At 57.0% G+C, this 13561-nt stretch overlaps 1 protein-coding gene across 5 annotated transcripts in view; it reads left to right on the forward strand.

Annotated features, from left to right (window-relative positions):
* Positions 1-13561, forward strand: part of SFXN5 (sideroflexin 5) — a 116547-nt gene that overhangs the window by 87771 nt on the left and 15215 nt on the right. For 2 of the 5 annotated variants that reach the window (XM_030877554.2, XM_060309136.1), the window contains exons 11-13: positions 1775-1890; positions 3858-3943; positions 9626-9743. In XM_030877554.2, coding sequence (XP_030733414.1) covers positions 1775-1890; positions 3858-3943; positions 9626-9743 — 320 coding nt within the window. The remainder of the gene's footprint in view (positions 1-1774; positions 1891-3857; positions 3944-9625; positions 9744-13561) is intronic. The other 3 variants (XM_060309135.1, XM_030877560.2, XM_030877559.2) reach the window with 3 other exon arrangements.

The following is a 13561-nucleotide window of genomic DNA, read 5'->3' on the forward strand; positions in this document are numbered from 1 at the left end:
CCCCCCGTCCCCCAGGTTGTGATCATCAAAAACGTCTCCAAATATTGCCAAATGTCTCATGAAGATGGCCCCAGTTGAGAGCCCCTGTGTAAGACAGGAGAGCACGCCTGCTGTGGAGACAGGAGGAACTGGTGCCGAAAAGGTCTGCGCATGGTTCCCACTGCTCCTGTGTGTCGTGTGGAAACACGAGCTACTCAGAGATGGCATATGTGCTGTAAATACATTTCGAAACTGTATTTGGTCTCCTGCTTTTCTTCTCCAAAGACTGCAGAGTATCTCAGTCTTCCTCTCTGTTTATTCCACCTCCCCACTTGACTGAAACAGGAGATTGAGGCTCAGAGACCCCCAGGGCCTCAAGCCACCCCTCACCTGCAGAATCCTGTCCCCCAGCTGCAGGCGCCCTGGACCGCTCTGCTCCCCAGTGTTGGCTTGGGTACCAGGAGCATCTGTGGTCCTCCTCCACCTGCCCACTAGGCCCTGCCGCCCTCCAGCTCCCCAAACCCTGGTGTCCCCCCCCCACTGGAGGGAGTGGGGAAGCAGCAGGTGTTGATGCTAATCAGCGTTCACAGCCCAGAACTGCAGTCGCTCCCAGGCTCACACACTCCCCAAAATTAAACACTCATTATACAAAATTAATTGACATTAATTAGCAAAAATTAAAACTTTAAACACAGCAAGGCGCTTTTGGGGGAGGAGTGGAGCAGGCGGGCTCCAAATTTGTCACCCCCCGAACTCCCCACTCTCCCACCACCCCCAAGTCCCCCCACTTCCATCCTGGAACAGGGCCGGAGGAGTTCAGGCGAGGTCAGCACCCACACCCGGCCCTGAGCCCAGGGCCAGCCACGTGGATCCCAGGGGGGAGGAGCTGAAAGAGGCTCCCTGTGCCAGTCACCAGCTGATGGGTGGCCGCCCAAACTCTGACACACAGTGCTGAACTAAGGAGCCAGGAGCCCTCCCCTCAGCCCAGGCCCCCGTGATCTCAGCTGACGTGGGGAGGCATGGCCAAAGGAGGAAACCCAAGCACGTGGAGCAGGAACGTAGAAGGTGTGCCTTTAGCCGTGCCTGACCCCCACCACACCCCGCCCCAAACCCTTCCATCTCCTGGGTACCCGAAGGATGAGGCACTGTAGCCTTTCAGCTCTGTCCCGCTTTGTTGTGTGACCTCAGATAAGTCACTCCCCATCTCTGAGCCTCAATTTTCCACCCATATGATGAGGGGGCGGTGCCAGGTTAGCACTGAGGTGCCTGCCTGCTCTGGCACCTGTTGTCCGGGAAGCAAATCTCTGGGAACTAGATTCATTCTGAGGAGTGAGGGGCTAAACGTGGGGGGCTGGAATTCAAGAGGATGCCCGGAAAGGCAGCCCAAGGGACTGAGGTGCTGATGGTGGAGCATCAGGCACCAGTGTGGGCGATGCGTCTTCAAGCCCGAGAGCCCTCCCAGGTGGGCATCCACTTCGCCTGCCCGTGGGGCCTGCGCCTGAGGACAGAAAAGCAGCGTTCTTGATCACTGGCCGCTCTCTAAGCCCTGAATAGTTTCCCTTTCCTTCCTGACACTGGTTATTTTCCACCTTTGCTCTCCAGGTTCCCAAGGGCCCCCAAATCCTTCACCAGGCTGTTAGGCAGCAGAACCACACCTTCGCCCACTGTTTGAACAGACGTGGCATTTATTCAAAACCTTTGTTGCTTGGTGCGGGTGGAGCCCAGTGATCTCCTGCGCAGGGTAGAATGCCATCCGCCCCCCTCACGCCGGCTCCCTGCCACCCTCTCTCTCCAGCCAGCGCCAACATCTGCAACGTGGTCCTGATGCGGTACGGGGAGCTGGAGGAGGGGATTGACGTCCTGGATGGTGATGGCAACCTCGTGGGCTCCTCCAAGATCGCAGCCAGACATGTGGGTCGTCTGGGGACTCGGGGGCTGGTAGGGAGGCTGTGGTCGGTTTTCCCTAGACATTTTCATTCCCCAGGGGCTTGTGTCCTCAGCGCCCTTGCCTTGCCCTCTTGAGCTCTCCTCGTCACCCCACTCCCACCCCCACCCCTCATTGGTTTGAGTCCCAGGCCTCAGGTCTGGCCCCAGCCACACCTGCCCACCAGACACCCTTGCTTCTCTCCAGTCGCCTCATCACTACTGGGAAACATCCCCATCTCTTGTCCCAGCCCCTCTGGACGTGCTTTCTCTGACCTCTTACTTGGTAAGGGCAGAGGAGGCCCCCCCAGAGCTTTCTTTCCCTTCCCCAGGACCTAGGGCCTGGGGCCTTCATATCCTCCCGACGCATAGAAGCTGATGGTTTGTGGTTGTGTGCTAATAAGCACTTCTGCAGGTGATAGTCACTAGGGAGTGAGTGCGGTTGAGGCGGAGGGATTTGGGGCTTGCAGGAAGCCACGGGCTTGGTTTGGAGAAGAATGTTTTGTAACAAGAAGGCCCTCTTTCACTTCTGGTTTCACCAGCCTCACCCATCTAGCAATTGTAATTAAAAAAAAAAAAATTCCTGTCCACTTGTATATCTTCCTGTGCTTTCCAGCCTTCATCCTAATGGCAGTTAGTGGCCTGTCCTGCTCTGGCCTCCAAGTGCTGGGTCCCCTCTGCTCCAGCCCTGTCCCTTATGAGCTCCCACATGGCCCCCCACCGCACCCTGTCACTGAGGCCTTCTCCATAAGCCTCTGAGGTAGGAAGACGCTTCTCTTGTCCTGGTCCTTCCCTCCCCACTGATTGATCTCAGGGAAAGTAAGTGTCTGTCCAAGGCTTGTGAGGGGCAAGGGGCTCAGGGGTGCCAGTGCCAACACTGCATCCTCTGCTTCCTGCACAGGCTCTGGGCCCCCTGTCATCCCCACACCTGTTCAGAAGACTGGAGGGACCTCTCCCAGGCCTTCCTGAGGCTGGTCATGAAGAACCCAGGTTCCTGGGAGAAATGTTTAGCCCTGAGCCCATCATCAGAGGGGATTTGGCCTCCATTTCCTACATCACCCTACCCTCCTATCCAGCTCTATCCTCTTCCCTACTTGCTGTGAGGGAGACCAACTGTGATAACTCCTCCTTGTGGTCCAAACAGCAGGGAACCCCAAGCTCTTCTGCAGCCCTGGGCTTCCCTTCTCCTGGCTATATCAGCCCCTTGCCATTTGGGACTCCAGGGACCCGTGGGCTACAAGCATTCCTTGAGCCTTCTCTGAGGGCTGGGAGCCCCTGGGGTTAAAGGAACTCATCACAATGACCATCAGGGTGCAGAACTGCCACTGAGCTGTGCCTTGACCAGCCCCCCCCCAGGAATCCTGAGGGAGCCCCCAGAGCAAGGCCCCAGGCAGACCCATATGGGGACAGCAGACACTCAGCAGAAGCTTTTCCCACTTACAAAGCTGACCTCTTGTCATTAAGAAAGACTCTCATCCAGAGCCAGGAAGTGGCAAGATACTCCAAATCTTTGTCTTTAACGGAAAAGAAAGTAAGTCCCAGAATCCCTCTTCTTGGGCACCAGGAGCCTCAACGCGGCTCAGCAGGCCACAGCTGTTTGTTCTGGCCCTTCCAGTGCCTGCTTTGTTTTTAGAACATCTCAGGTCCTCCATATGTTTCCTCCCAGCCGCTGTACCCCGCCACCCGGTTCACCTCCCTGGGCGCAGGCCCCTTGTTGGGGCCGCTTCTGGGTTGCCTCCACTCCCCGACATGTGGCAGGTGATGCGGATCTGCTATGGGAAGAGGGGGTGGCTTTTTTCTGTTGTTTGGAATATGGCTTCGTGAGGGATTCCATGAATGATTCCGTTCAGCCAGATGTGCTTAGCAGTGGTACCTACACCTAGGGGCTCCAGGGCTGCTGCCCCGAGGCTGTCCCACCCCCGCCCCGCTCACCACGGCCTCTGCTTGCCCCTCAGGCCCTGCTGGAGACGGCGCTGACGCGGGTGGTCCTCCCCATGCCCATCCTGGTGCTACCCCCGATCGTCATGTCCATGCTGGAGAAGTGAGTTGGGGCCCAGGACAGAGGCCATCGTGGCGGAGAGGGTGGGGGAAGGGGGACCTGCTGGCCCAGGGCAAGGTTCCTGGTTTGTTCGAACTCTCCCTGGCAGGGCTGCTGGAATCATCCTGTGAGAATTAATGGACTTTGGCTACTCAGGACCCTGTGCTGAGTTCTAGGAGGGATGTCCCGATGGACATGGCTGGCCCTGCCCTGGAGCTGGCCGTTCTAGGTTGTGTGTGTGTGTGTGTGTGCACGCACGCGGTCTATTAGTGCACAGCACAGGACCAGTGGTGAAGAGAGTCTGAGGACTATGGTGGGAAGACTAGACTTGGGCCCAGCGCATCCCTTTCCGGCATCTGCCATGAGGCAAGTCACCACCTCACTGAGCCTCAGTTTCTTCATTTAGACAATAATTGTACTAACCTCCCTGCCTCCCTCAGAGGGATGTTCTGAGAACACATGTGTCCTGACCATAAAGAAATAAGGAGATACAATAATAAGAACAATGATGGAGTGATTCTATTAATTAATGAGTGTGAAATTGAATCACAAAGGCAGGAATGCTGCTGGAAGGAGAGGCTGAGGACAGGAGGGAGGAAGCAGGGCTGGTTTGGGCAGGCCCTGAGGGTTGGGGAATATCTAGGAGGAAGGCAAGGGGCAGGGAAGGGTTCCAGGTGTGGGGAGCCAGATGAGCAAAGGCCGGGAGGTCTGGTGCAGATAAAAGTGAAGAGGTGATCGCTTCCTCCTTCCCGGGGGCCCAGCCTGGGAGGGGCACCTCAAGGCAGTGGATGGGCTCGGGGGCACTCCCTCTGGGGCTCTGGATCAGGGGCTTCTCCCCAATTTGGGGACCTTCGTAGTCCCAGAAAACAAATTACAATGACAGCTAACACTTAACAGCTAAGCACTGGCTGCATCCCAGTCCTCTCCCAGCCGGGTCCCCGCCAAATGCCATCTCCTCAACGAGGCCCTCCCTGACCACCCCATCGAGATTACAGCCACCAGGACTTCTTCCCCCACTACACTGCCTTATTTTTACTCACAGCCCTTATCGATAGCTGAGATTCTTTATTTAGTTATATGCTATCTGTCTGCTTCATTAGAATGTCGTCTCCATGGAGGCAGGTCAATTCCTTTGTTTACTGCCCTGCACAGTGTCTAGCAGAGTTCCTAGCACGTAGTGATGCTCAGTGTTTGTTGGATGAATGAATGATCTCATTTAACCTTCACAACAGTGCAAAGAGGTGAGCATGATGTCCCCATTTTACAGACAAGGAAAGGAAGGCAAAGAGAGGTTGTATCATCTGCTTACAGTCACACACTAGGAAGTGGCAGAGCCAGGCAGGGCCCAGGAATACGGCTGCAAAGCTGGGCTCTTCCTACCACACTGGCTGCCTCTTGGATTTTTGGATCACAGCACATAATCAGCCTGTCTTTGGAATCCACCCCGCATGGAGACAGGAGAGGGGCAGATTTGGGGAACTGGCCTCAGAAAGCCTGTGTTTTGATAAGGGCAGGACCCACACAAAAGTCAGCTGCAGGTGGGACCCGGCAGTGTGGGAACAGGGTCAGGGTGACCTTGAGGGGAGGGCTGGTCCAGAGGAAAGGGGCTGCAGCTGGCACTGAGAGTAAGACAGGATTTTGGTGGAAGGGAGGGCTTTCTGGACAAGGTGTGACCCTGTTGCGTGGACCTTGAAGAGCCCAACCCAACAGAAGCAAAGCACGCTCTCTCATTGTGCCTGCTGATAAGGGGCCCTGTGTCCAGCTGAGGGGATGATTTCTTCATCCCCTGGAAGAGTGGGGGAGGTGCATAGTGGGCGTGGCTACCTGAGCAAGGGATGGTGTGTTGAACACTGAGACTTAAGAATATTAATCTCCTCTGGAAGTTGCAAAAATAAATCATGGGAAGCGATTCCTTCGGTGCCCCTGATCCTCGTATACGCCGCTCTCTGGTGAACTGAGGCTGTTCCCAGATACCAGCGACTGCAAGTGCATACAAGGACACCACTGGGCAAATGAGGAAGGGAGGGCTTCTGTCTTCAAGGCTACTGAATCTTGAACCTGGAATTTGCTGGGGAAAAATGTGGTCTGTGATGCCTTCTGGGTGCCAATCTGAGCTGGGTTTGCAGAAAGTGGAGTGACGGTTAGTGTCCCATTTGTTGGGGGCTTAAACTTAGCTTTGGGAGGCTTGGGAGGTGAGGTGGGATTGTTCTAGTTCTGACTGTCCCAGCCTGGAATCAACCTGGACTGCGGGTGCCCTGCATCTGGCTCAGCTCAGGGTCAAAGGAAGCCCCTCGGGTAGGTAGAAGAGGGTTAGCCATTGGTCTCCTGGAAGACTTGTATTTAGTTGGTCCTTCCCTGAAGCTTGTGGGAGGGTCTCTGAGGAGGAGAAAGAGTCCAGCCTGGGTTCCCCCAGGAATATCAAGAGGAACAAGACTCAGTTTGCACCCTCAAAGACATAATTAACCTCATATACATGGGGCAGGGGTGGGGGGTGGGAGCTGCCAGACTGTGAGGTGGGGGGCAGGGCAGGTCCGGCACCAACTGAGACTCCTGGCAGGAGTCCCGGGGGGCTGGTCAGTTTCCCACCTGGAGAATGATGTCACTGCCCCCCTCACCACCTTGTCCACTAGAGCTTGGCACTTTGCACCATCCAGCGGGCCCCTGGCTCTTGGCTGGGGCCCCCCTGCCGGACACCCCACGGCCTTTCGGGAGCCCCCGGTTGGGTGAGGGAGTCAGGACAGCCAGGGAAAAAAGACAAAAGAACACTTACAAAGCAGCCTGCTTGCAAATTAATGGAGCGCAAAAGTAAAACTGCTCCAAGTGCTGAGGGAATGCACGGCAATGGGGAGACAAGCTGTTGTGCGGCAGCGAGGCTGGCTTGGCCCCGGCCTCAGTTTCTCCTCTCTGGGAGGACCCTGGCTTTCCTGCTGGGATAGCAGAGGTGGGCGGCGTCTTCAGGTGTCCCTGTCTCTGAGATGAAAGGAAAAGGGTCTCCCGTCAGAAGCTGAGAATCCTCCACCCTGCCGAGCAGGGCCTCTCTCTGAGGGGTGTCGCCCCACCCCTCACTCTCCACCGGACCTTCCCTCAGGCCCAGGGCTCCACTCCAGCTCCACTGTCCTGGGGAGGAAGCTGGTTTGGGACTCAGGGCCCGGAGAGTAGCCCCGCCCCCCAACTCGGAGGCAGCTGTGGGGGGGGTCTCTCCCCCAGCTCTGCATCCCTGGCCCTGGCCCGGGCCTGGACTTTTCTGCCCTCCCAGGCTGGGTCTCATCTTGGTCAGGGTTCAGGCCACACCCTCCACGGTAGCTCCTGAGGCCGCTCCCCAGCCTCCCTCATTCCCGGGGATCCGGGTCTTTCCTCTCTCCCAGGCATTCGCACATCTCTCCATCTGCATATTTTAACTCCCCCAGCTGCCTTTCCAATTCCTCCCTGCCATTTCCCTCTCCTCCTCCCCTCCCCCTGTCCTGCTGTGTTCACTCTCCCGCCTGGGCTGGGACTTCAGAGGCTCCTGTTGGCTGCTGTCTGAACCTTCCTCCTTCCTGAGTGGGGAGGACAGGCCTGGGACTTTCTGGATCCCTTTCACAGTGGGGACTTCAGCCAGCCACCCGGAGAGAGGAACCAAGGTCGCAGCCCCACGTAGAAGGGGTCTGTCCAGTGTCCCCACCGAATGAGTCGATGTCCTGCCCCTCACCTGCCAGGGAGGGAACCTCCCTCCCGTGATCCTCCCTCGGGGCTGTGCCTCCAGGGACCACACAGCCTCCTGTCCCCTCCCCTCTGCTCTGGCCACCCTCAGGGACTGAGGTCCCAGTCGCTGCCACGGGAGCAAGAGTGCCCACCTTCTGGTCCTGCTGGAGAAGTTAATCTGAGTTGAAAACATCTCAGGACCCATCTCAGCCTTATCCCAGCCCTCCATGACTCCCATGGAAGCCCAGGAGGCCTCAGGCTGAGTCCGTGGGGAAGAGGGGGGTAAGGCTCACCTGGAAGAGAGGGAGAAGATGGGGGCACTGGACCAAGGCAGAGGGGATGCCAGAAGGACTTGAGTTTGATTTGGGCACCTTTGTCCCCCTGTTCTTAATCCTGTGGAAATTCTCCTCCCCAATAGCTCAGTTCAGGCTTAATTCAACAACTGGACAGATCTTGGAGTCTGGGCCAGTGGGAAGGGCTGGAGGACAGCCCAGCCACCAGGATCCTCCCTCCTTCCTGCTGGTAACAAGGGCAGTAACAGCAGCAATACTAACACACCTCACTGAGCACTTACTGTGTCCAGGTCTTTTACTTGCACAGAATTTACGAGTAATTGCATTGTTATTGGTACCTAAGTAGGAACATCCTGGGCCGGAGTTTCCCAGAAGTGTGGTCTGGGGATCACCTGTTTTAGACTCAGGGAAGGTTCCCAGGTGTAGTACCAACTGAATCAGGATCTCATGGGGGAGTCTTCATTTTTAACCACTGCCTAGATACTAAAGTTTGAGAACTGCTGCTCCCAGTTTTGCTGTCGCCTTAGAGCCAGCTGCTTTTGGGATTCATGTGTCAGGAGGTGAAGGTGGTGCGGGGTTTGCCTGCCCCGACACTGAGGTGCTGCCCCCAGAAGAGCCTCTCCCCTGCCTGTGGCCACAGCAGCACTGCTCCGGGAGGGGAGGGGCAAGAGCCCTGGTTATAGCTTCTTCACACCAGGAGCCAGTCTCAGTCCGGTGGAGGCTGACGCTGACCCAGGGCAGCATGTGTACCCACCCAACATCCCTTGGCGAATAATCCATCTTGCTGACACACACCACCTCAGGCCTCCCCAAGTGGAATGCCTGGTGGATTATACAGAGCGAAATGTTCTGATGGACAACGCAGTGAAGGTGGACCCGCCAGCTGCTCTGCCCTCCACTCTGTCTGGAGAGGCCGTTTTGTCATGGGGCTGGGGGACCCAGGGCCCTGGAGCGAGGCTTTCGTACCCCTCTCCTGCCCAAGAACCCCAGCTCTTTTGTTCACCGTGGGGAGGGGTGCCAACTGTGAACTGGTGATGCAGCGGGCAAAAGGTCCTTAAGGCAAGAGCCAGAGCAGCTCAGTGACAGCACGTTTAGGGAGTCAGAGGAACCCACACAGCAGCCCTGCCTGCCTCCCGCAGACTTGGTCTTGACCTTGGGCAAGTCACTGTGGCTCTTGGATCGAAGGTGACAAGGTGGTCAGCAGGGTGTGTTCTGTTCCCATACCCAGAAGAGGTCATCCTCTCCTGGCTGTGCGCGCGCGCGTACGCATGCTTGTGCGTGCATGTGCGTGAATGCGTGTGTGGTTTTTTCACTATTGCAATATGTGCTGCCTTCAAGGCCCATCTTCCTCCGCTGTGTCCCCGCGTGGGCCCCCCACCCCCTGCACAGGAGCAGGGGCCGACAGCCTCCTCTATCATCTACCCCACACGTGGCCTTCTTTGCGCAGGGCTGGACGCACAGGGGGGGTGGGTGCCCCACAGGTGCTCATTTATGATTTATGGTTGAGAATTTAAACAGCAACGTCCTTCAGGGCAGGGCCTGGGGAGAGGGCTGCCACCGGCGGATGGTCCCAAAGGCAGAATTCCTCCACAGCTACTTAGCTATGGGCTGGGCCTGGCCCCCAGACCCAGCGGGACCCGGCATGGTGGTTAATGGCCAGCTCACCCTGTCTCCGGGTCTCATGGGCGCCCCTCTTCTCTCTCCCCAACAGGACAGCTCTCCTGCAGGCGCGCCCCCGGCTGCTCCTCCCCGTGCAAAGCCTCGTGTGCCTGGCAGCATTTGGCCTGGCCCTGCCGCTGGCCATCAGCCTCTTCCCCCAGATGTCAGAGGTCAGTGGAGGGAGGGGCTCAAGGGCAGGACAGGGAGGGTTGCCGTTCGGTCACTTATGAACCAATACCTACTCGGTGCTGACACCTTAGCACTGTGCTAGCTAGGTACTGGGGTTAGACGGTGAATGAGACGGGCCCAGGCTCTGACCTCTCAGGGTCAAGGGTCAAGCAGTGAACACAGCGATGAAACGGAATAGCAAGTGAAGGGTGAGCAGTGTTAAGATGGGAGGAGTTTGGCCATGGGAGGAGACAGTAGGGGCCCAAACAGAGCTTAGAGAGAAGTGGCATTTCATGGGGGCCTGAAGGATGGGCTAGAGTTGGCCAGGTGTGTAAGAGGTGAGGGGACACATAGGCTGAGGTCACCTGGTGTGAAGGGAGGCGGCACACAGCTGAGGAAAGCCTGCCTCTTGGGCAGAGAGTGGGGAAGATGAGGTGGGCCAGGTACGGGGCCCTGACGTCAGCGGGTGCCGGGAACTTGGAAGCCAGCGCAGTGGGTAGACGTTACCAGAAGAGCTGGGCAGAGCAGGACCACAGATTCCTGATTTTGAACGGTCCCCATGGCTGTATGGTGAGGCTGTGTTGGAGCTCTGGAGAAGGAGCCTTCAGGAGGCGGTGGCGGGAGTCCAGCGAGAGATGATGGCGGCTTGCACCAGGCTGCTGGCAGCGGGCATGGAGGGAAGTGGGTCCTTTAAGAGAGAGTTAGGAGGCAGCTTCATCAGGATCTGATGAAGAACTGCGTGTGGTGGGAGGACAGGGAACCGGCAGGATGTGCGCCCGGCTCTCTGGTTTTGAACAACCCGGCAAGACGGAGGTGAGGAGGGGCCAGCGTGCAGGAGGACAGCATGTAGAGCTGGATGCATACGTGGGGTTTGAAGAAGAACCTGTGGAACTTGTGAACAGAGGTGCCCTGTGGAAGCTGGCTTTGGGTCTAGAAGCCAGGAGAGAGGCCTGGGCTGGAGGGACAGAAGTAGGAGCCCCCAGCATAAAACAGTGATGGAAGCCAGAATGGTGGGTGGGATCAACCCAGGAGCGTGTGGAGAAAATAGGCCCTGGGGAGGGGAGCTGCCCAAGGACAAGTGGCCAGGGAGGTAAGGACAGAGCCAAGTGAGACTGGAGTTGGGGGGCATCCACAGGGTCAGACCCTCCCGAGAGGTCAAGCTCCGTGGGGTTGAAGAGCGTCCATTGGTGTCTCAGTTCGTGAAGGCAAACCCCATCCCGAGGGGTGGAGCCCAGCTGGGGGGTAAGGAAATGGGTTGGCAGGCTGACCGCTTGGTCTAGAGGCTTGGTACCGGGGGAACAAAGAGAAGCAGACCCGGAGCTGGAATGAGATGTGGGATCAAGAGAGGCTTTTATTTATTTTCACTCTTTTAAAATGGGAGAGACTGGAGCTTGTGTAAATGCAAAGGGAAGGCACCAGGAGAGAAGAAGGACACTGGAGGAGGAGGACAGAGAGCAAAGTCCATGAAGTGGGGGAGTCAGAACGCAGACAAGGGGTTCAAAGGATTCGCCTGGGTGGGGGAGACCCCTCCCCACTTTAGCAGGGGGAGGCAAATGTTGGTTGGGGGGGTGGAGTTCGGGGGTGGGGAGGTTAAGGAAGTTGATCTGATAGCTCCTGTGTTCTCATGACTGAGCAGAGAGGAAGGAGGTGGGTAGGAAGGGGGAGGTCAAAGGTCAGAGGACCATGGAGAAGGCTGGAGACCTTCAGAGGGGAGAACGGGAGAGACAGCGGACTAAGGAAGTCAGAGAGCCTGGTGGGCAGTGCCGGGGGTCAGAGGAGGGGACGGCTGGGGGTGGACACAGGTCTGTGGGGACGGCCAGGGCCTGTCTACCCAGAGGTACGGGGCCTGCTCCAGTTTCGTCTGGTTGGGTGAGGCATTCGGGAGGCTGGTAGGAGTTCAGGAGGAGCAAAGGACCCCAGAATCTTAGCTGGGTGGGGGTGAAGAAGCATGAGCAAGCCGAGAGGGAAAAGCAAGGTTTGGTGCAGAGGCAGACCCAAGGAGGGCAAAGAATGACCATGGTATTTGGAGTTACAGAACTCATGGGAAGATGGGGGCTGTGGCTGCAGATGGACGCTTCTGAATCTGTGACCGCAGGACTGACCCTGCGGGGCGGGAGGGGTGCAGGTTCCTCCAGGGGAGTTGGGGAAGGTGGAAATAAGGGTCCTGGGGTGTTACACTGGGACTGTGAGGACTGGAGACCCAGGGTCTTAGAGTAGGATGTAGTGACCCAGCCTCCAGGGCCCGAAGAGGGTGAGGACAGGAGTCACTTGCCTCCACTGAGCCCCAGAGTTTCAGGAGGAAACTATAATGGGATGGGGCTCCTATGTCGGGGGCCAGGCCAGTGCACACAGGATGGGAAGCTCAGCAGTACCCTCACACCCACAGGGCCCAGGCTTGCCGTGGAGCAGGGATACGCCTCCCCATCCTTCCCCTCAACCCAAAAGCTGAACAGCTATATCCTGATGCTTGGGGACTCCAAATAGAGCTGGGGGCTCCAGGTTGACTGGGAGCTCAGAAGACGAGAGGGCAGGCACTTCTCGGCGGTCCTGGCATCCCTGTCTGGAAGGCCTGGGCCCGCCACTCCCCAAAGCCACTGACGGCATCTCTTTGTAACAGCTGGGCTGAGTCTGCAGTTCTGGGCAAGAGTCAGAGTGCCCCAGGCGCTTGCAGGTACCACTGTGTTCAGAAGCTTCAAGTAGCCGGCTCCCATAGCTCTACCTGTCTGCACAGGAGAGGGAGCCAGGGCAGAGAAACCCCATGAGCCTGTCCCCCTGGAAGGATTTTCAAGGTCATCCAGTTTACCACCCTCCTGGCTCTGCTGGGGCAAATGGAGACCCAGGGCAGCCAAGGGCCCGGCCCAAAGTCACAGAAGCCATGTGCAAATATGGAAGGACACCCCAGAGGCTCACTCCCAGTCCAGAGCTCCCAGGAGATGTTGCATCTGCTTGTCCTGTAGGATGTTCTCTTCTCACTCTTTTCCCTTCACCTACCCTGAGACAGTGTAGAGAGGAGGAAGCTGGGGCCTCCCTCTGGTGGGGAAGAGTCTAGGAGTGCTACGGGTCTAAGGGCGGGTGTTCCTTTGGGGCAAATAATGGAGAAATGGCCACAGTCCCGCCACTCGGGCCTCCAGCTCCGGCTGCAGAGAGGTGTTCTAAGTGAGCAGCCCTGGCCTAAGTGAGTCAACGTCCAGGCTTCTCCCTTCCCCCATGTCTGCCACAAATAGGCATGGAAGTTAGTTCTTCTGGGTGTCTAACCAAAATCCTTCTCGTTGCAACCCAAGCCTCCTTCTCTAGTTGGAAAGAATATAGTCATTTTGTAATAAGTCTGTTCTCTGGGAAAGGAGGGTAGGGACGTGATCTTCAGAGCCCCCTCCTCACCTGCATCACACCAACAGGATGCGGGCGGGCCTGTGCATAATGGGGTGTTTGGCTGAGAGGACCTCGTTCCCCCATTCTTCCTCCCAATTAATTCTAACGACGCGCTGCTTCTGCCATGTGGGGATCATGTCTCACATCCCAGAAGCCAATGTGATTTGCCACAATAAGTCTGGACCTGCTTGGGTTGACCCAACCTTGCCGAGAGCCACCAAGGTTGTCAACAGGAGTAATCACTGGAACGCTAATTAATTAATTAGGTGACCTGGAGATGGAATTTAGGAACTGGTTCCTAGAATGGCTGGCCTGCAGTGACTGGTGTGGTGTTTCCAACCCACTAACCCCCGAGGTTGAAGAAAGAACTTCAATCCCTGGGAGAGAGTTTTGGGGGTGTTTTTTAAGATTTTTTTTTTTTTTTTGATGTGGACCATTTTTTCAAGTCTTT

This window comes from Globicephala melas, chromosome 12 (genome assembly GCF_963455315.2).
Source record: "Globicephala melas chromosome 12, mGloMel1.2, whole genome shotgun sequence".
NCBI classification, from domain to species: Eukaryota; Metazoa; Chordata; class Mammalia; order Artiodactyla; family Delphinidae; genus Globicephala; species Globicephala melas.